General features: G+C 39.7%; 1 protein-coding gene across 1 annotated transcript in view; it reads right to left on the bottom strand.

Annotated features, from left to right (window-relative positions):
- THBS4 (thrombospondin 4) overlaps window positions 1-19,891 on the bottom strand; it is a 46,262-nt gene extending 26,371 nt beyond the window's left edge. Inside the window, exons 1-2 of the mRNA XM_033111260.1 lie at window positions 19,560-19,891; window positions 13,489-13,692 (exon numbers count right to left, since the gene is read on the bottom strand). Coding sequence (XP_032967151.1) covers window positions 13,489-13,692; window positions 19,560-19,647 — 292 coding nt within the window. The 5' untranslated portion in view covers window positions 19,648-19,891. The remainder of the gene's footprint in view (window positions 1-13,488; window positions 13,693-19,559) is intronic.
- Between the last annotated feature and the right edge of the window lie 1,396 nt (window positions 19,892-21,287).

Genomic DNA, 21,287 nt, shown 5'->3' with positions numbered 1-21,287 from the left:
GCTTGAAACAGCCTCCCACTGCCCACCCCTCCCCCATCTATCATGGCAGAACCCAATAGAGGCAGCTGGAACACCTCAGATAGTACCCTGTGGCTGGTGGCTTCTGGTTGCAGGTAAGCAGCACTTAGAACTCATAGGTCTAGAGCCCCATTGCCCAATACACCCCACCACGGGGTTAGTGCCGTGAGACCAAGGCGACCCAGTCATAGAGAGGATGCCGACCTCCTTGGGGAGTACAGGGCGGTGGCACCACCTCACAGAGATCTTGGAAGTCTGAGTAATGCAGGTAAGAGAAAACAAAAAAATTGCACTTCAGCACCACCTACTGGAAAACAAAAATACTATGAAAGGCTACATGCCACCAAATTTGATACCCTGAAAGAAATGGACAAATTCTTCGAGATATGTAACCTCTTAGACTGAACTATAAAGAACTGGAAAACCTAAATAGATTGATTAACAGTAACACAATGGAAAGTTATCAAAAACCTTCTGAAAACCAAAAGTCCAGGACCAAATGGCTTCACTAGTGAATTCTACAAAGCATTCAAAGATTTAATACTTATCCTTCTCAAACTCTTCCAAAAATTGAAGAAGAGGCAGTACCTCCTAACTAATTTTATGAGGCCAACATTACCTGATACCAAAACCTGGCAAGGACAACACAATGAAAGAAAATTACAGGTTAATATCTCTGATGAACATAGATGCAAAAATTCTAAACAAAATACTAGCAAATCAAATACAATGATAAATTAAAAAAAATTATACATCATGATTGAGTGGGGTTTATTTTAGGGATGCAAGGATGATTCAACATATGCAAATCAATCAATGTGGTACACATTAATAAAAGATAAAAATCATATGATCATATCACTAGATATGGAAAAAGCATTTGACAAGCTACAACATCCACTGATGACTAAAACACTTAATAAAATGGGTATAGAAGTTCCTCAGTATAATAAAGGCCATACATGACAAGCCTTCAGCTAATATACTCAATGATGAAAACTGAAAGTTTTTCCTTTAAGATCAGGGACAAGACAAGGATGCCCACTCTTGCCACCATTATTCAACATAGTACTGGAAATCCTAGCCAAGTCCTAGAAATTAAAGGTAACCAAATTAGGAATGAAGAAGAAACACTGTCATTTTTTGCAGATGATATGATTCTATATACAGAAAATTCCAACAGTTCTACCAAAAGACTATTAGAAACAACAAACAAATACAGTACAGCTGCAGGATACCAAATCAATGTATGAAAATCTGTTGTGTTCCTATATACTAAATGAAATATCAGAAAAAGAAATGAAGAAAACAATCCCATTTGCAATTGTAACAAAAAGGATAAAATACCTAGGAATAAACTGAACAAAGGAAGTGAAGGACCTATACACAGACAACTACAAGAAATTGTTGAAAGAAACTGACAAATACACAAAAAAATGGGAAGATATTCCGTGTTCATGGATTGGAAGAATCAACATAGTTAAAATGGCCATACCTAAAGCAATATACAGATTTAACGCAATCCCCATCAAAACCCCAACGGCATTTTTCAAAGAAATAGAACACCAACAAAAAAATCATCAATTTGTATGGGACCACAAAAGACTCTGAATAGCCAAAGCAATTCTGAGAAGAAAAAGCCAGAGGTATCACACTCCCTAACTTCAAATTATACCACAAAGCTACAATAATCAAAACAGTATGGTACTGGCAGAAAAACAGACACACAGACCAATGGAACAGAATTGAGAGCCCAGAAATAAATTATATGGGCAACTAATTTTTGACAGAGGAGCCAAAAACATACAATGGAAAAAGGAAAGCCTCTTCTATAAATGGTGCTGGGAAAATTGGAAAGCCACATGAAAAAGAATGAAACTAGACTGCTAGCTGACAGCATATACAAAAATTCACTAAAAATAGGTGAAAGACTTAAATGTAAGACCTGAAACACTAAAATACATAAAAGAAAACATTGGTACTAAACGTATGGACCTTGGTCTCAGAGAGGTTTTTGTGAACTTGACCCCCAAAGGCAAGGGAAGTAAAAGCAAAAATAAACAAGTGGGACTACATCAAACTTACAAGCTTCTGTATGGCAAAAGAAACCATCAACATAACAAAAAAGTAACCAATTGAATGGGAGAAGCTATTTGCACACCATACCTCCAATAAGGAGCTAATACCAAACTATATAAAGAACTCATACAACTCAACAAAAAACAAACAAACAATCCAATTAAAAAAATGGGCCTTCGATGGCTCAGTTGGTAGGAGCGTGTCCTCTCAACCACAAGGTTGCTGGTTCGATTCCCACAAGAGATGGTGGGCTGCACCCCCTGCAACTAGCAACGGCAACTGGACCTGGAGCTGAGCTGCGCCCTCCACAACTAAGACTGAAAGGACAACAACTAGACTTGGAAAAAAGTCCTGGAAGTACACACTATTCCCCAATAAAAGTCCTGTTCTCCTTCCCTAATAAAATCTTTTAAAAAAAAATGGGCCAATAACCTGAACAGACACTCTTTCCAATAAGACATACAAATGGCCAAGAGATATATGAAAAAAGATGCTCAAATTCACTAGCTATATTCCCTTATAAGGGAAATGCAAATCAAAACCACAATGACATACCACTTCACACCTGTTAAAATGGCTATTATCAATAAGATAAGAAAAAACAGTGTTAGGATGTGGAAAAGAACCCTTGTACACTGCTGGTGGGAATGTAAATTGGTGCAGCCACTATGGAAAACAGTATGGAGGGTCCTCAAAAAATTAAGAATAGAGCTACCACATGACCCAGAAATCCCACTTCTGGATATCTACCTGAAAACTTTGGAAACATTTATTTGTAAAGTCATATGTATCGCTATGTTCTTTGCAGCATTATTTATAGTAGCCAGGGCATGGAAACAACCTAAGTATCCTTAGATGGATGACTGGGTAAAGAAGATGTCATACATATATATAAGGGAATACTATTCAGCCATAAAAAAGGACAAAATACTGTCATTTGGGACAACATGGATCGACCATGAGAGTACCATGTTAAGTCAGTCAGATGGAAAAGGAGAAGAACCATATAATTTCACTCATGTGTGGGATATAAACAGAAAGTAACAAACAAACAAACAAAACAAACAAATTCATAGACACAGACAACAGTATGGTGGTTACCAGAGGGGAAGGGTGTAGGAGGAGGATGAAGAGGGTAAAGGGGGTCAAATATATGGTGACAGGAGACTAGAGTGGGTGGTAGGTACACAAGGCAATACACAGATGATGTGTTATAGAATCGTACACTTGAAACTTATATAATGTTATTAACCAACGTTACCCCATTAAATTTAACTTAAAAAAACATAAAAAGACATTACCAGTATTTTGTTGAGTGCAAAAAGGTTATAAGTCAGTATAGTTTCATTTAGGAAGATAATATATGTGTATGTATATATGTATATATACATATATAAAAATTAGAAGGACATATGTCAATGTTAATCTGGTCATTGCTGCGTGCTTAGATGATGTATTTTTTCTCTTGCCTATCTTCATTGTCTCATTTTTCTACATGAAACCTGTATTACTTTTATAATACAAAAAAGTAAAAAAGAAATGAATTACACACATATACCCAAAAGGTGCTTCTGTCAATCTGCACGATTTGCAGCAAGTAATTCGGATCATCTTTCCTCAGGTACCTTTTTTGTAGTGTAAATGCCAACTTGGTGCTGTCCCATGGAGTAGCCAGCCAGGAATACCTGTTTATGTTGCAGTCTTGCCAAAGAAAAGAATCACTACTGTGAAACTTGAAGGCTTTCTCCACATGACACTTTCTCGGTTGATGTTCCCACCCCTCTAAGCTCTGACTAGATTTGCGCTTCCATTTGACCATGGCCGGAGAGGGCCAGCTGGCATCAGGTTCTGCGACGTTCGGAGATGCCAGGAGGAGTCAGACAAAAGCTCTCTTCCACCTACGTGGTCACCACCACTTGCTCACTGAGAGAAAAGAACTGATAAGACCTGGCAGGACAGATTAGCTAGACTCTAGAACAATACTATGTTTCCTGAAGTAAAATATTGAGGACTTAAATAACTATGGTAGGAAGAGAAGGAAAATAGTGGGAAGGAGGAACATAGACATGAATTAAAATTCTTGAGGTCTTTTAAATATGGGATAGGACAGAATTTTTACCCCTTTATTTAAAATTGTTAAGAATTTACAACAGTAACTGCATGGCTGGAAAGTAGAGGTGTATAAAATACCCAAAAGGAGGAGAAATTGAACCCAAACAGGCATTCATTTAATTTTTTTAATCTTCTATTTCTTTATTTTTTCCTAATACCTGGAGTTTTTACAGGTCTATAAAAATACCACTTGGACCACCAAACTTCAATTAGGTCACAGACACATATACTCAATATCTCCTTATTCTCATGACAGCTACAACCTCTGTTCGTCATATTAACAATTTCAGAGGCTACACATAGTGGCTTAAAACAAATACTCTTGTTTTTGTTCCCCAAACTGAGATTTCTGTGGAATTCAAAGGAAGCATATTTTCACAGGCATCTTGCCTGCTTTTAACAGACCTTCCAGGGCATGTGAGCCATGATTTATTTTCATAGCTGAACAGCTAAGTTTAATTTATAAATACAGAACCTAGTGGCGTACTTTACACATAACAGGTGCACATTAAATGTTGTGAATATGAACTTCCAATGAATAATTAAATGATTGCATTTAAAGCTTTTCACATAAAATATAAAAAGTTTAGAGAGTTTTTCAACATTTATTCAACATTTATTCAGGCAATTCAACATTTATTGCAGGTAGCAAAACCTACTATTGTGTTCATGCTGCCATTTAAGAGTACTTCTGCCTTGCCCTGTGCTGCAATGAACACTGAAATGACAAATTCCTTATGCTCCTAGATCTTGTGACAATAGCAAGAAGAAAAAAAAGGAAAAGAAGAATTATGGAAACTTCCATCTTCACAGTGTCTGTTAGCAGAAATATTATCAAGTGCTTTGACATTTACCATTCTTCATACTTGATCCAATAATTCTTGTTTCTCTTATGGCTTCCATTTTTCATTTTTCTTTTTTATTGCAAATTCCTTACTTCAGTGCTTCTATACTTATTTCATCTTCAGAGCAGTAAGACTACCCCAGAGGGCAGACAGTCACCTGCTCAGAAAACTCAACATTTTCACATCAGTCATACGGAGTCCAGAAACAGCGTAAAGCTCTGGCCCAGAGCTTGCAGCCTGCTGGGTGACCTTCTCCAGAAGCAGCACCATCCGAGTGGAGACAACAGACATGGTTCCCTCTTCTCTCTGGCCCCTCTTTCCCAATGCTCACCTCACCCTATCTTAGCCCAGCACACACACATAGCAGAGGGATCAAACCAGAGGACAAAATACCACAGAACGAGACAATCGTTTCCCCTTCTGGAGGAGTGAAAAGCCGGTGTCCTGAGATTGGAAGGCATGGTCTTCTCCTGGGGCGACCACATCTCTGCATGCCACCTGGAGCATCTCTCTCAGGAAAACAACTCTTGTTTCTTTAGCTGTGGCATATTCAGTTCTCTTGCTCCTTGTGCATTCACCACGAACTGAAACAAGTTTGCTTGGTGATTTCGTCCTAGCTCTCTCCCTCGACCCATACAAAGAACTCTGCTCGTCTGATAGAGCTGAAGGCTGTAGTTCTTCAAACGGCGTTTCTGCCTCTACCCTGTTCCGTCTCTGGGTTGCTTTGTGAGATTTCTGACTCACCTTCCTACTTAAGTCTCTTTCTGCAGTTTTTCTGGACAACTGAAGCTTCTTAGAGGACTGTTCTGACCAAATTATTGCCTTCTCAAATCAACCCAGGAACAAGCAAATGAAATCCTTTAATCGCTCCCTAGTGGTTCCTAAATAATGCCTGCATTCCTTATACCAGGACTAACCCCAACCTTCTGCCACCTTCATGACCCTCCACGCTGCCGGTGCCCAGCCAAGCTAAACAACTTGTTCTAGGTTTTCACCCCTCTCTAGCTTTCTCCAGCCTCCCTCATCCTTTTCTTCCTGTTTGGAATGTTTTCTTCTCCATAGCTCTCCATTGCTACACATCTGAAGCGAATATCCAGCTCAAATGCACCCTACTCCCTGGAGTCTTCCTTCTTCCCCATGCTTGAAAGTTATACGTCTCATTTATATTCCCATAACACTTTCTTGGAACTTTTCCATGATTCAAATTCCAGTTATGGCTCAGATACTTAATAGTATAGCTAACAAGCCTAGGGTCACACAGCTGTGTCCACTTCTTAAGCTTCTAAACGGAGTTTTAAGAAGCTGTTTTTCCTACTTGATTTTGATTTCAGTGATAGTCAAATAAGAAAATACAAAAGTATAAACTGCTATACAAATGTAGGCATTAGTATATCTCTTTGTGTTTATTTCTCTTATCTTCTCTACTAGAGCATAAACTCTAGGGATCTATTTCTTACTAATTTTCCCATGTACCATTGCATCTGAGAGCACCAAATACAACTATTTATTGCACACAAAAAATAGAATATCACATGTTCACTTTGATATTTTTAAAACTACAATCTTTTTCAAAATGTGGGGGGGGGGCAGTTATCTTTTGGTTTATTTATCTAAATCCTTCCCTTCTAACCTTAGCACCTTCGTGCACTTGACAATTTGGGGCCAGATTTTATGGCTACATTTCCGTGCCTCGGTATCAAGCTAACATAGGAACCACGCAGCCCGGCCTGGTTAAATACCACCTCAGTGACAGGCAGGAGATGAAAAAGCAAACCCAAGCAATAAAGATTTGTAATATTGCTATCTTGGGGAAGAATTTTCAAAGAGTTTGTTTTTTTTAAATGGACCTGGTAGTCAAAAATATTATGATGTGTTGAATGTCAAAGCAATGAAGCAGTGTCAGCTTTAAAGAACTGGAAATAATATTTTGTCTGCTTGGGCAAAGGAGTTCAGAGTGACCTGGCCTGCAGGCAGCAAACTCGGGAAGGTAGTGCAGCACTCTCTGCTTTGCTTGGCAAATGGCTTTGCACTTTGGCACTTCTAAATATATGATGAAAGCCATTGGTGTCAACCTTTCCTCTCTTTTTAAAATAATTGTATATTTCAAAAAGCTTTATTGCCATTAATGTCTCTTGTGATGGATATTCTTGTTTGCCTTTGCTTATTTATCTTTATGCCCTATACTCTAGGTCTTTGTAACTTTAGCGCTTTGGAAATATATAAAAAGCAAATCATCAAATTGCTTTTCCTGTAAGTATTCTGGGTAACTCCCGGGTGTGATAAATGTAGTTTGTGTGGTTCAAAATTTTCTTACAGTGGTTTGAAAAAATGCAAAGTTTACAGAGTACACACACACACACAAACACACACACACACTCACAGAGAGAGCAAAGAAATCATCCACTGAAAGGAAGCACAGTAATTATATTAGGCATCTGCAGCAGGCTTTATATTTTGAGGAATTATGAGACTCATCACTGTACGCAACTCTCTTGTGGATGAAAAAGCAGGGAGTATGCACAGAATCCAAAGGTCATGTTATAGGAGAGAGTTGCAAAGCAATTTCTTAAGTGCCCACGGAACCTCTCTAGCCTTGGAAGAGCCACAGAATATTAGCATTATAAGTTATCCAGCTTAATATCTCACTTCACAAATTCCTTCAATACAAATGCAGCCTCTACCAGCACATTTCCAGTAACAAGGAACTCATTACTTTGTGGAGAAAACCATTGCATTTTTGGATTGCTCTCCAAGATTTTCCTAATACAGAGCCAGTATTTGTTTCCTCTCCCTTCCACCAGTGGGTCCTAATTTTACTCTTCAGAGCTGTAGACAGATTTAGTCTTATCCTCAATCTAAATGATAGTCTTCAAATAGTTTAAGGCAACTTTTATCTCTCTCTCTTCCGTCGGGCTCCTTTATTTCTCCAATTCCTTTAATTTTTTGACTTATGATACAGTAAAAAATGAAGTTCAGAGGGGTGCTGTTTTGGTGACTCTCAAGGTAATCTCTGACTTGATGGTGTCCCCGTGAAATGTGTCCAGGAATAGACACGAGATTCCAGATGTGGGCTGGACAATTCAGAGTGCAGTCGGACTATTAGCTCCCTGAATCTGGCCACATACATACATTAACAAAGCCTATAATTTAAGGAGCTTTATAAAACCATTGCATCACGGTATCTGTTTGTTCATTCAGCAAATATTTTTGAGCAACGACTATGTCAGGCACTGTGATCAACACTGATTTGTCCTTAACGTTGGTGACTAGAACCCTTAGGATAGATCTCCCACATCCTGTATTTCTGCAATTTACTTTTCATGCCTAGATGATGAATTTACATTTATTCCTGTTAAATTTTATCTGACTGATGGTGGCATATCATGTCATCCTGGTAGGTCCTTATAAATCTTGATGATGGTATCCAATATGTTCTACTGTCTTTTTCAGCTTCGTACCAATTGCAAACATGATAAAATACTGTCTGTGTCTTCACCTAAGTCACTAATAAGTTGAAGAGTTCAATGCCCAAGATAGAGCCTTGTCAAAAACCACCAGATAATTTGCTATAAGGCAACTTACGAACTCCTAACAGTAATATTTATGTAGCTCACTTTTAAAATGTTATTCAGAAGGGTATAATGAGTAACTTAATACAATTCTTTTCTGAAGTCAAGATACATTATACTCATAGCATCTTTTTGTTCTATCAGCTTAGAAACTTTACTTACAAAAAGAGTTTGGCATGACTTATTTTTAGTAAACCTATTTGTCTTCAAATAATCCTAGCTTTCTTTTCTAGGTAATCCTGAAATACATGAATAATATCTAACCCTCTTGGGGTATGTCCTAAAGTTCACTAAACTCTTTCCATTTTCTGCATATGACCACTTTAAAATTGAGTTAATTCAAAGGCACCTCATAAGAATATTGTGAAAGTTAAAAGGGAAAATGAGTGTTCAGGCTTTAGCACAGTCCTGATACACTGTAAAGGTTCCATAAATATTATTACTGTTTGAGGTTCCTCATTTTTTTGCTATTCATTTTTGGGTTCAGAATTCTAATTTTTAAACTCTTTCATCTCTCTCAGGCTGTATCTCTCTTTAGGCCACGGGCTTCAGAACCCGTTCAGATAGTACTCTGAACTATCTGACATAAGATAACTTCAGGCCAAGGAGCTTGCCTGACTCTTTCCAGTCATTACTGCAAATTCTTGGGGTTCCCTTAACTTCCACAGCACCAAGTTGTTCTTTTGTGGTGATCAAATTAGCTAAAGAGGCAGTTCTTCTCGTTTGCTTTTTCTAAAAGGTTAAAGCTTTCATCAAGGCAAGCCAAGAAGAGTTCACCAAATCATCATTGTCCTTGGAAGATAGTTACCTAAACAGTAGAGAGATATCTATCTACCTCTACACTACCACCTCCATCTCCCTCTTTCTCTCCCTCCTTCCCCAGCTCCCCTCCCTTCCTGCTCTCCTGTTCTTCCTCCCCTCCCTCCCTCCCTTCTTTATATAAGAACCTGACATTTTTACTGAGCATCACAGTCTAAAAAAAGTTATTATACTTTATATAATTCACTTCTTGCAATCAACCTGTGAGGCGGCTATTATCTCACTTTAGAGATAGTAATTAAAGCTAAGAGCGATTCAGACATATAGTCACAGTGACACAGTTGTTAAGGTTTTTAACTGTGACTCACACGCAGATACTAACTGGAAGGTTGCCTCTATGCCAGATATGACAAAAGCATCAACCATATCTTCTACCCAGTCAGATTGTTTCTGTAGAATGCCTATTTTTATCAAGGTTATACCACCTATATTACTAATAATCTGATAGATAATTTTTACCAGAAATACTACCTATATCTTATATATCCTCATCTAAATGGTCAACATTCATTCATTCAAAAATGAATTGGAGCTTACTACATGTCAGATATTGTATACTTCCAAAATTTCCATAATAGTGTGTGTCTTCTTTAACAAACAAGTCTACTCTTCTCGGCCTCTACTTATTCTGTTCAATCCGTTCAGGAGCCACTTTTACGTACAAGGCCCTGTGCTAGGTGCTGCAACAAAGGTGAGTTAAGGGATGCTCAGTCCCTGTCTTCAGGGAGCTTACAACCTCGAAAAGAGAAAACCTAGAAGTAATTCGAGTACTAAGACAAACCAAGATTAGTGCCTTCCATTGAGGTACAAAGTAATATAAGGAAAGATGTCAGGAACTTGAGATGAGTATTGAATGTGTGGGATTTTGGCATTTGGAGATGGTGCAGGGCATGTACCAAGGGGAGCAGAGGGCAAGAGGATGGAGAAGGAAAGACAGCATGGGTGGGTCCAGGGAATGGTAGCCAGTCCATCTAGCTGAAGTAAAGGCTGCATGGAGGGCTGGAAGGAGAGATAAATTGGAAAGGTTGGTTGGGGGTCATGCAGTGGAAAACCCTGAATGCACAGATGGGGTGTTTGTTTATATCTTATTCAGTTTGGAATGGGGAGCCATGAAAGGTCTCTGAGGTGAGCATAACTTGATCCCAGCTATGCTTTATAAACAGTAATGAGGCTGCCGTGGGTAGGATGATGTGGAGCAGAGGGCTCAGTGGTAAAGGAATTCTTGGCAGTCTTCATGGGATACACTTCAGTTTGTTATAGGAGCTCACCTAGGGCCCAGACAATCAAATCCTTCACTCTCTGTGAAGTCACTCTCTCCCAAATCATGGCCTTTAATGCAGGGAAAGATGGGTCCTATTTCCTAGTCCGATGTTTTAAGTCAGTAGAGATACATCTTAATTTCTTCTGACTGTTTCACTTTTTCCATGCAAATCAGGAGAACAGGAGATCAGCTAAGCCTTCCCAGTTGAGTAATGACTGGGACTCACCTTCCAGGAAGATGATTCTCCCTTCACCCCCCACAAATTATGTCAGGTCTGCATGGCCACCACTGAGTACCTCAACGGGGCATCACAACTATGTGCCATGTCTTTTCCTTGGACCTTTTTCTTGTCTCACAGCCCCTTTTCTTGTCCCAGTATGAATGGGTTGTTCCTCTTTCCTAGAACTTCCAGATTCACCAATGATGGTAAATCTCTGTACTTTTTCCTATTGCTCCAGTGAAACTTCCCTCTGTCAAATTCTTCAATACTATGAACTCTAATACCAGTATAAGTTCCTTTGTTTTCTGAGAATTTTCATTTCCTGGTTCTTTTTAGACTATTAAAAAAAAATTTTTTTCCCCCTAAGAGCTATTTGTCTTCTCCAATAGGTTGGAGGATGCAGAGGTGTTTATCATCCCTCTCATTTTCTCCTCTAACATGGCGATCAGATGGGATTTACAGCTGAATCACATGACGGGTGATTCTTCCAAGGAAACATACTAACAACTCCCTTACCTATCCACCTACCTGCCCAGATATCTAGCATTACCCCTGCTTATTAAAGTTTACAGAAAGAATCAGTTCAGTGGAAGCGCTTCCTATGTTTCTAGGTAACATAGACTTTCCACAATGGGTTCACACATACTGGCCAAGAGGGTGAGATTCAGTGAGGGTGAAATGCTAGAAGCAGAGTTTTCCACTCTACAGAGGGCCTTTCAGCCACTAAGCTGAATGAGCTAAAAGAAAAATCTTTCATGCATCTAAAATAGACAGTTTAGTGCAAAGCCACTGATCTTTAGATGAAGAAGGGTGGTTTTTATAGATCACAAGCTGAGTAGCTGGTTTATTAGAAGATGATTTTCCTTTAATAGATGTGAGGCAAAATGGGGCTGTTTGATTCAAGGCAGAGAGATGGGCAAAATTACTTTCTACCAGGGTTGGAGGTGGGGCAAAGGGAGCAGGAAAGGGAGCAGGAGCCATGTCCCCAGACGTTCTTCATTATGTGAAACCTCACCACAGACCCCAAGGAGCTGGGAGGCACCCAGACAGAGAAAGCAGACTTGTGAGTGGGGTGGGAGTAGGGGAGGAAGATGTTGGAACTTGACATAGGAGGGGTTAAAAATCCTATTCCTTCTTGCTTTTAACTCTATAGTCCTATGAAAGCTAAGAATTAGGAATGGCTTTCAGCAACTAAAGCCTGTTGAGTAGCTAAGTGTTCAATCACAATTAGAATCTAAGAATCTGGAGCACTGTACGTACGTGTTTCCCCGAAAATAAGACCTAGCCGGACAATCAGCTCTAATGCATCTTTTGGAGGAAACATTAATATAAGACCCGGTATTATATTATAGTATACTATATTATATTATGCTCGATCTTATAGTAAAATAAGACCGGGTCTTATATTAATGTTTGCTCCAAAAGACACATTAGAGCTGATTGTCTGGCTACGTTTTATTTTCGGGGAAACAAGGTATCCACGTGCTTTGTAAAGCAAACTGAAATAAATATAAAATCTAGTTGGAAGGACTGGTCCTCTTTTTTTTATTAAAAGCATGAGACAGCATGAACACGTAACTGTCACATTCCTCAATAAGCAGGAACAGGTGTTGTCCACAGGGCACCGGCAGAGGGGAAGGAGATGAAAAAAAGAGCGATCTTTTTCTTTGGGAGTCATTTTTTAATACTTGTAGCAACTCATTTTGACAGTGAAACATTTGACAGCAAAGGGACCAAACAGGTGACAGACCTGTGTAAACTGGCACAAAACAGGTGGAAAAGAGATCTGTTCATTTAATTCTACGGGTTGAGGTATAGTCTCTCCATTAAGTCCAGAAAGGTGCTTACAAAGCTAGGAGTTAGGTTTGCTCAGCCACATGCTTCCAAGGTAACATCAAATGGTGTGGTGGTTAAGCGCTGAATATTTGTGGTCCCTGCCCCAAATTCATATGTTGAAGTCCTACCTCTCAACGTGATGGTATTAGAGTGGGTTTTGGGGAGGTAATGAGGTATAAATTAGGTAATAAAGGTAGGACACCCCATGACGGCATTAGTGTTCTTATAAGAAAAGGAAGACAAAAAGTGCGCTCTTTCTCCACTGGCACACGCTGAGGAGAGGCCAGATGAGGACCCAGTTTCTCATTTGGAACTGAAACTGCTGGCACCTTGATCTTGGACCTACCAGCTTCCAGAACTGTGAAAAATAAACGTCTGTTGTTTAAGCCACCCCGTCTAAGGTATTTGTTATAGCAGCCGGAGCTGACTAAGATAGTGGCCTAACTGTCCTGGGTCCTATCCCTTCCAGAACTGGGTCCAGAACAACATGAGGGACAATGTCAAAGAACATTTTCACCACACGCAGTTCTTCATTTTTCTCTCCCAATATCAATTCACGCTCCCTAGATAGGTAAATATACAGTTATAAGAATTCGGTATTGAAAACTGAAATGAATAGTGGCTGAGACTAAAATTGTACAAGAGAACCATCTTCTGAAAAGAAGATCCCAAATCCTGGAACAGAAAAGGAGGATTTTCCAAGAAAATGATGTATGCAAATTTGCTTACCTTTGTTTAAGCGTCCCATCACAGTAAATTCGAAGTATTTGCTGTTGTCAGTTGAAGAGTAAAGGCCGAAGATGGTGGCTGAACTTTTAGTCTGCAGCTTGAACGTGGAGATCACATAGAGCTCATTCAGGGTGGGGTCTGTCAGGATTGGCTGTAAAGCACCTGGGTTCAGCCTCTGGCTGGAAGATGGGAGAAGGTCAAAGACTGGGGAGGAAGGGGAGAGAGGGGTCATCAGCGAAAGATTTAGCTTTGGGGTGAACATGCTTTTTTGATGGGGGACAATTTGACATTAAGCTATGAGGTAATGTATACTAACGTGGTAATTATTTTTCCACATTGCCGAATTCCTTGGTTCTTCCTTATTACTCTTGCAGGGGCTGAACATTTGAACCAAAAGAAATATAGCACAGTATTTATCACTATGTTATAGCCCCCAAGAGAAGACTAAGTTTTCAAATCCAAAATTGCATTTGGCTGAAGAAGTGGCTCTGAAAATGCCCACTGGGAAAAGCATTGAAGGATTAAAGTACAAGGGGATAGGTGAGAGCATCCAAGTCATTGCTTTTCTTATGTCCTCAAGTAGTGAATTTCTGGGGTCCTTGGGGTTACTCATACACCTCTTGGACCAGAGCCAATTATATTTTCCTGGTCAATGACAAATGACACAGGAACACAGCAGAGATCATGGATGTGGTGGGAGATAAAGTGTCAGAAAAACAATTCACTACCTTTGTGAGACCTAAGTGTTCCCTTTGGACATTTACAGTTCTCCAGTATTTCTCTGTTAAAACATCCCAAATGCAGAGACAAAACAAAACAAAGTGCTCTCTATTTGTTGACTGTACCTGACATAGAGTTGGTGTACAAAAACTAGAATCTGCATTTGTATAAATTGCTTTTGATCAAGCTACTAGCACTTTCTCTCCAACTTTATAATATTTAAGAAAGCTATGAGAGAGTACATCCAGAGTTATTTAAAAGGCAATGGCCAAATTTGGGTCATATTCCCTAGAAGCTACTTAGTATTTCTGTTGGTTTATGCAAATATTGCTTGAACATTTCCACAGCCTGCATGAACTTCATTCTCTGAGCTGTCTCCTGGATACAATAATCTGGTTACTAAAAGCGTAATAGTATTCATAATTTATAAAGAGCTGTTAAAAAATCAATAAAATAAGCATCCTTATGGAAAAATGGGCAAAGAACATGAAAAAGCAATTTACAGAAAAAGAGTTACAATGGCAAAGAGGTATGTGTGTGTGTATATATATATTCATATATATATACACACACACACACATATATACACATATATACATATATATAAATATAAATGTTTATATATTTAATGATGAAGGAATTGCTAACTTAAACAATAAGATGTTTTCACATCAAAATTGGAAAAACAATAAGTATAATAAATAATACCTAACTGTTAATCAGGGTTCAGGGAAATGGGAACTCATATACTGGTTGGTAAGATTTAAATGAGTATAAGCATTTTGAAGACAGTTTAAATAACAGTATCAAAGGCCCTAAGACATACATGCTTTTTGATTCAGCAATTCTACGTACAGGAATTTACCCTAAGGAAATAATGAATAACATGATAAATTATTTGGGTACAATGATATTCATCCCCAGTGGTAATTCTAGAATTTCTATTTTGGAAGGAATTTTGTCAAAATCTAATTGTAAGAGGTGGGAAATGTGAAGCTCTGTTGGCACAGCACTTTGTTATGAAAAGAAAGTGTCCTTAGCGGAGAAAGAAGGGCTTGACAGAGATTAAGGGGATTTTAGCCATCCAAAGCCAACCTGTGGCACTGCAACTGTTCAAAAATTACTATTTGTAATATCAAAACACTGGAAACAACTTATATTAGAGCCCTGGATAAGTAAATTTTGGTTCTTACAAAAAGTAGAATACTATCTATTACAAAGGTAATGTAGCTAAACACTTATAGATATGGAAAGTTGTTTATATTAAGTGGAAAAAATGATTATAAAACTATACATATAACAGGACTCCACTTGAAATATATATTTGCATAGAAAAATATTTGAAAGACAACATAACAAAATGCTATGAATAGTAGGTATCTCTGGGTTGTATAATTATAAATTTTTAAATTTTCTTTTGCTTATCCAATTTTCTATTTTTTACAATAAACAGGTATGGCTTTTGTAATAAGAAAAATAAAGTAATAAACAGGCAAAAACCTAGTTATTCAAGACTGTCTACTCTTTTTAAAAGACAATCTATCTTCAGACTGAATCTATATTGTTTCTTTTATGTGTTCCAAATCTTATACAATAATGAATTTACTACTAGAAGTGCTGGAAAGAAGAGTATTATGTTCCTTCTAGCACCCCACATTCCCCAAACATGAAGAGTGCTGCCTACTATACTTCAAAAGAGGAACAGAATTTTTAAATGTCCAGAGAATTGGAAATTCCACCAGTGAGGGCAAAAGGAAATAAGGCAATATGTTTAAAAGTTCCATTCAGAACAAGGCATCTTCAGAAAAGAGATGTGTCTTTAAGGCATGGAAACTGCATTCAAAGCCAAACTCAAGAATTCCTGATTCTTGCTTTGACCATGATCATTTCCATAATTTAGCTCAAGCTAAATTTACCGTACTTCAATCTGTATGGTTTGTCTAATCCGCTGGCTTCTCTCTCAAGAGGCAGAATTGGGATTAGTTAGTAATGAATTTGGAGAGTGTTTTCAAACGGAAATGAGACACCACAATTTTCTATGAATGTTATTACATTTTAGTAATAGCGCTAGAATCTAAGCACAACCTTCTAGTATTAGAGGTGAAATCACTGCTACCAATAAGCCCTAGTACCATGGTATGAAAATCAAATGCATACTAATAAGATTAGCAAGGCTAGCTCAGAGCAGAAAGGAGATAAGCACATTATCCAATAAAGCTGATAATCGCAAGAGTAATTATCTCAACATTAAGTATCTATCAGAAACTTAACTTAATCAGACAATCTACGGCAACTATATTAACCTGATAATTTAGGTAATATGGCCTGATTTCAAGTCTCCATAAAACAGGCGGCTCTGTCTAAGGAGAAGCAAAATCCATACCAGTAGAACACTAGAAAGTTGTGTGTTTAAATGTCAGAAATTCACATAACACAAAATAGTATACCCATACGTTCCAACCTGCCAAATAATGTCTGCAATAAGAAAACTTTTGAATTCTGTTTGTAAAAAAGCTTCCTTTCTTACACCAACGGCCAAAAGCAAAAGTAAACAAAAGCTTTTGCACAGCAAAGGAAACCATCAACAAAATGAAAAGGTAACCTGAATGGGAGAAAATATTTGCAAATCATGTATTCAAAAAAGGGTTTAATATCCAAAATATATAAAGAACTCATACAACTCAATAGCAAAAAATTAAATAAATAAATAAAACCCAAAAAATCCGATTTAAAAATAAGCAGATCTGAATACATTTTTTCCACAGATGACATACACATGGTCAACGGGTACATGTGAAGATGTTCAAGGTCATTAATCAAATGCAAATCAAAACCACAATGAACTATCACTTCACACCTGTTAGAATGTCTAATTAAAAAGAGAAGAAACACCAAGAGTTGGTGGGGATGTGGAAAAAAGGGAACACTTGTACACGGTTGGTAGGAATGTAAATTGGTATAGTCACTATGGAAAACAGTACGGAGGTTCCTCAAAAAAATTAAAAACAGGGGCGGCAGATGGTTCAGTTGGTTAGAGCGCAAGCACTCACCAACAAGGTTGCCGCTTTGATTCCCACATGGGATGGTAGGCTGCGCCCCCTGTAACTAAAGAATGAAAACGGTGACTGGACTTGGAGCTGAGCTGCGCCCTCCACAACTACATTGAAGGACGACTTGGAGCTGATGGGCCCTGGAAATTGGCACTGTTCTCCAATATTCCCCCATAAAATTTATATTTTTTAAAAAAGGTGAAAAACCAGTATTTGGGGAAAAAAATTAAAACTAGGACCACCATATGATCCAGCAATTCTACTTCTGGGCATTTATCAAAAAACAAACAGAAAAACACTAACTTGAAAAGATATATAAACCCCCATGTTCACGGCAGCATTATTTATAATAGCCAAGATATGGAAATAACCTGTGTCCATAAGATAGATGAATGGATAAAGAAAATATGATACAAATGCTACACACACACACAATGGAATATTATTCAGCCATAAAAAGGATGAAAGCTTCCCATTTGTGACATGATGGCATATGCTAAGTGAAATAAGTCAGACAGAGAAAGGCAAATACTGCATGATCTCACTTATACATGGAATCTAAAAAAAAAACAAACAAAAAAACAAGCTCATAGATACAGAGAACAGATCGGTGGCTGCCAAAGGTGGCAGTTGGGCGAAATGGATGAAGGGCGTCAAAAGGTACAAACTTCCAGTTATAAATAAATAAGTCATTGGGATGTAATGTACAGCATAACAATAATTAATAATACTGTATTGCATGTTTGAAAGTTGCCAAGAGAGTAGATCTCAAAAGTTCTCATCATATGAAAAAATTTCTGTAACTATATGAGGTGATGGATGTCAACTACTTACTGTGATGATCATTGCATAATATGTACATACCGTGTTTCCCGGAAAATAAGACATAACCGGAAAATAAGCCCTAGCATGAGTTTTCAGGATGCTCGTGATACAAAATAAGCCCTATCGTATTTTCCCGAAAATAAGACTGGGTCTTATATTAACTTTTGCTCCAAAAGACGCATTGGGGCTTATTTTATATTACAAATATCCTGAAAAATCATGCTAGTGCTTATTTTCCGGTTAGGTCTTATTTTCGGGGAAACACGGTATTGAATCATGCACACTTAAACTAATATAACATTACATGTCAACTATTTTAAAGGAAAAAAAGTTTTCTTTCTTACCTTCCTAGAAACAAGTTCACAGTGAATAAATATTATAGACTACAGTATTTCAGATATGTCAACACAAACTAAAAGTAGTACCGTACCCTCCTGAAACCACAATTCTGGTTGCTTGGTTTGGAATCAAAATGAGATATTTGGCGAAATGCAAAGTTTAAATGGGTGATTACTGCAATGGGAGGGAAAGGGATTTGAGAACGCCCTCACAGGCATTCTTCATTCTGACTATATGAGAAATAACTTCAAGTTGTGTGTCTCTTCCAGCTTTATTTCCTTAGTCGGTAGTAAATCGACCTGGGCACCAATTTAAAACAGATGAAGGTCATCACTGGATAGCCAGTTAGAGCCCTAAGGTCTTGCTTAAATAATTTTTTTCCTTTTGGCCTTTACACAAATTCCTGTTTAAGCTTAAGTGCTTTCTGCCCAACGGCTATTTTCATCCCATCTCACAAAGGGGTTTGAGGCTTATCCAGGTGTCTTTTCAATTACTGTATTTATCGAATTTTTACTTCTTAGAGAAAGACTGATTCCTGTTCTATTTATCTCAGGAATCAAGAGATCAAGCCAACTCCCTCAAGAGTTTTTGGGATTGAAGAAAATTTAGGGCAGAAAAAGATGAGTGGCAGGGCAAATAGGGTAATCCTGCGCCTTTCTCCGGGAGGTCGGTGTCAGACTTTGTAGGCAAACAGAGCTCCCGCCGCCTCGAAGGATTTAGGGAGGCAGGGGAGAGGGGAGTTGCGGCCAGACAGCTTCAGGGGACAGAACCCGGGTTTCACTCTACTTCAGACGGGGCATGTTAGAATTCTAGGCCAGTGTAGTCAGCTTTGAAGTTAAACCCCACGTCTTTGCATAGACTGAAAATAAGTTTTGCACCTCACAAACTACTGTTTAGGGAATTGGTCTCATCGCAGGATAATCGAATCTCAGAAATGCTACTCTAATCACGGCTTCCAATAACAGTATGCTTTGACTCGGGTCCCCGAGGGACAGAGAGGTGCCGAGCGAGGCCACAAGAGCCAAGGGCGCGCTGAGCTGGTCCCCCCCCAACTCGCCCCAGCGGAGCGCGACCAGCGGGCTCTGTGAAGAAGGAGCCCGGGGCCCGCTGTCCTTGCCGAAGCTCGAGCCCACTTACCCTGGGGGGTGGCCTGGGCGCCGTCCCCCAGACAGGGCTGCAGGGCCAGGTGTAGCAGGAGAAAGGCGGCTCCACGCGGGGCCAGCATGTTGGCTCTTCTTGCTCCCCGCGGGTGCCCGCGAGCGACGGCAGCTTTGGCCCTGCCTCAGTGTCCCCAGGCGGCGCGCTGTGTCTGGGTGGGGGCCCCTCGCTGGCGGCGCAGGTGAAGAGTGCGCGGCGCGGGGAAGGCGCGAGACTGGAGTCGGAGGCTGCCGTCGGGGGCGGCAATCGCGTCCCGGCGCTGCACTGAGCTGGTGCGCTTGCTGCAGGGCTGGGAGGCCGCCGCTCGGCGCTTTATGGCCGGACCGGCCCCGGGGCGGGGGAGGGCCGAGGCCGGGGCGGCCCCCTTGGCTGGGATCCTCTTTTGCCGGGAAGAGTAGGGGCGGCCGGAGCGGGGAGCCTGGGAGGCGGAGAAGGAGGCGTGAGTGTGGGGACGCGCAGGAGCCCCGAACCGACCTGGTTCTCGGGTGGGCGTGTAGGCAGCCCAGGACGGCGAGGGGGCTTAGGAGCGGGGAAGAGAGGGTGAGCAGGAGGGGGCTGGTGAGCAACTGAGGACTATGCGAGAGCCTCACAGGAGGACAGGGTGAAGATGAAGGAGAGGAAAGGGGCGAAAGGAGGAAGAAACTGACGCTGACCCGTATGCCTTGGGCACCATCAGTCCACCTATCTCTTGTACTCCTTTTTAGAACATCATTTGGACAGGCTTTTAACGCCCATCTTGGGTTCCTTTCCGAATGAACCCTGAAGGCTCTCCAGGAACATCTGCCTCCTAAAGTGGTCCAGGGAGCAGTTGGTTTCTTTCATTACTTTCAAGTTTGTTTTGAATGCCTCAAATGTTGAATATTTTTCCCATCAAGTTTTGAGACGTGAACAGTGAACGTTTGAAAGTTTTTGCGTTTTTCAATGGAAATAAAACACATCTCAAAGAGTCCATTCGGACAGAACTGTTTACAGGAGGGAGGTGCTTTATGGAGAATTTATTTTTAATTTAATTCAATTTCTGCCTGCCCATTTCTGTTCAGCCCTTCCAAAAGATCCCGTGTGACAGTTTAAAGGTGTGGGAATAGGACATGAAAGAGAGAGAAGGAACGAAAGGAATTAGTCCTCCTCCTAGGCAAAGCCACCTAAAAATAATGTGGATTAACTAGAAGAAAAAATATTTCAGAACAATGGCAAACTTTTCCCTCTGAAACAATCTTGACTAATGGAGAAGATCTACTAAAGTATTTCTATCCCTATCTTTATGTCTCAAAGAATTTCTTTCAAAATTTAAGAAGCTATCTGCCACAAGCTGGAAGATGAATTCATCAGCTTATTCCCAAACTGCGAGAGTAACCCCTCATCAATTATGAGTAACTCTGTTTACAGCCAATGACCTGCAGATTGATGAACTATCTTCAGAACTCTCTTCCATTTGAAGTTTAATATAGTTCTAATCCAGGCTTCACTTAATGCCACATTACACAAAAATCACTGTATTGAGGGTGGGTCACTGTATGTGTACATATGAGAGAGCACTGAGGAGACAAAGGATGTACATATTTCTAGCAACTATAAACTACTGAGATGGATTAGACTGGAGAATCTTCAGATCTCCAAACTGTGTCCCCAGGAATGGCCTGGGTCAGAGGGGACTCTGGCCTCCCAATTTCTGCTTCAGGACCAGCTTTGCTTGTATACGTTTTACAC

This window comes from Rhinolophus ferrumequinum, chromosome 7 (assembly GCF_004115265.2).
Source record: "Rhinolophus ferrumequinum isolate MPI-CBG mRhiFer1 chromosome 7, mRhiFer1_v1.p, whole genome shotgun sequence".
Taxonomy (NCBI): Eukaryota; Metazoa; Chordata; class Mammalia; order Chiroptera; family Rhinolophidae; genus Rhinolophus; species Rhinolophus ferrumequinum.
The sequence above is the reverse complement of the archived record's forward strand: the minus strand, read 5'-3'. Positions and strand labels throughout refer to the sequence as shown.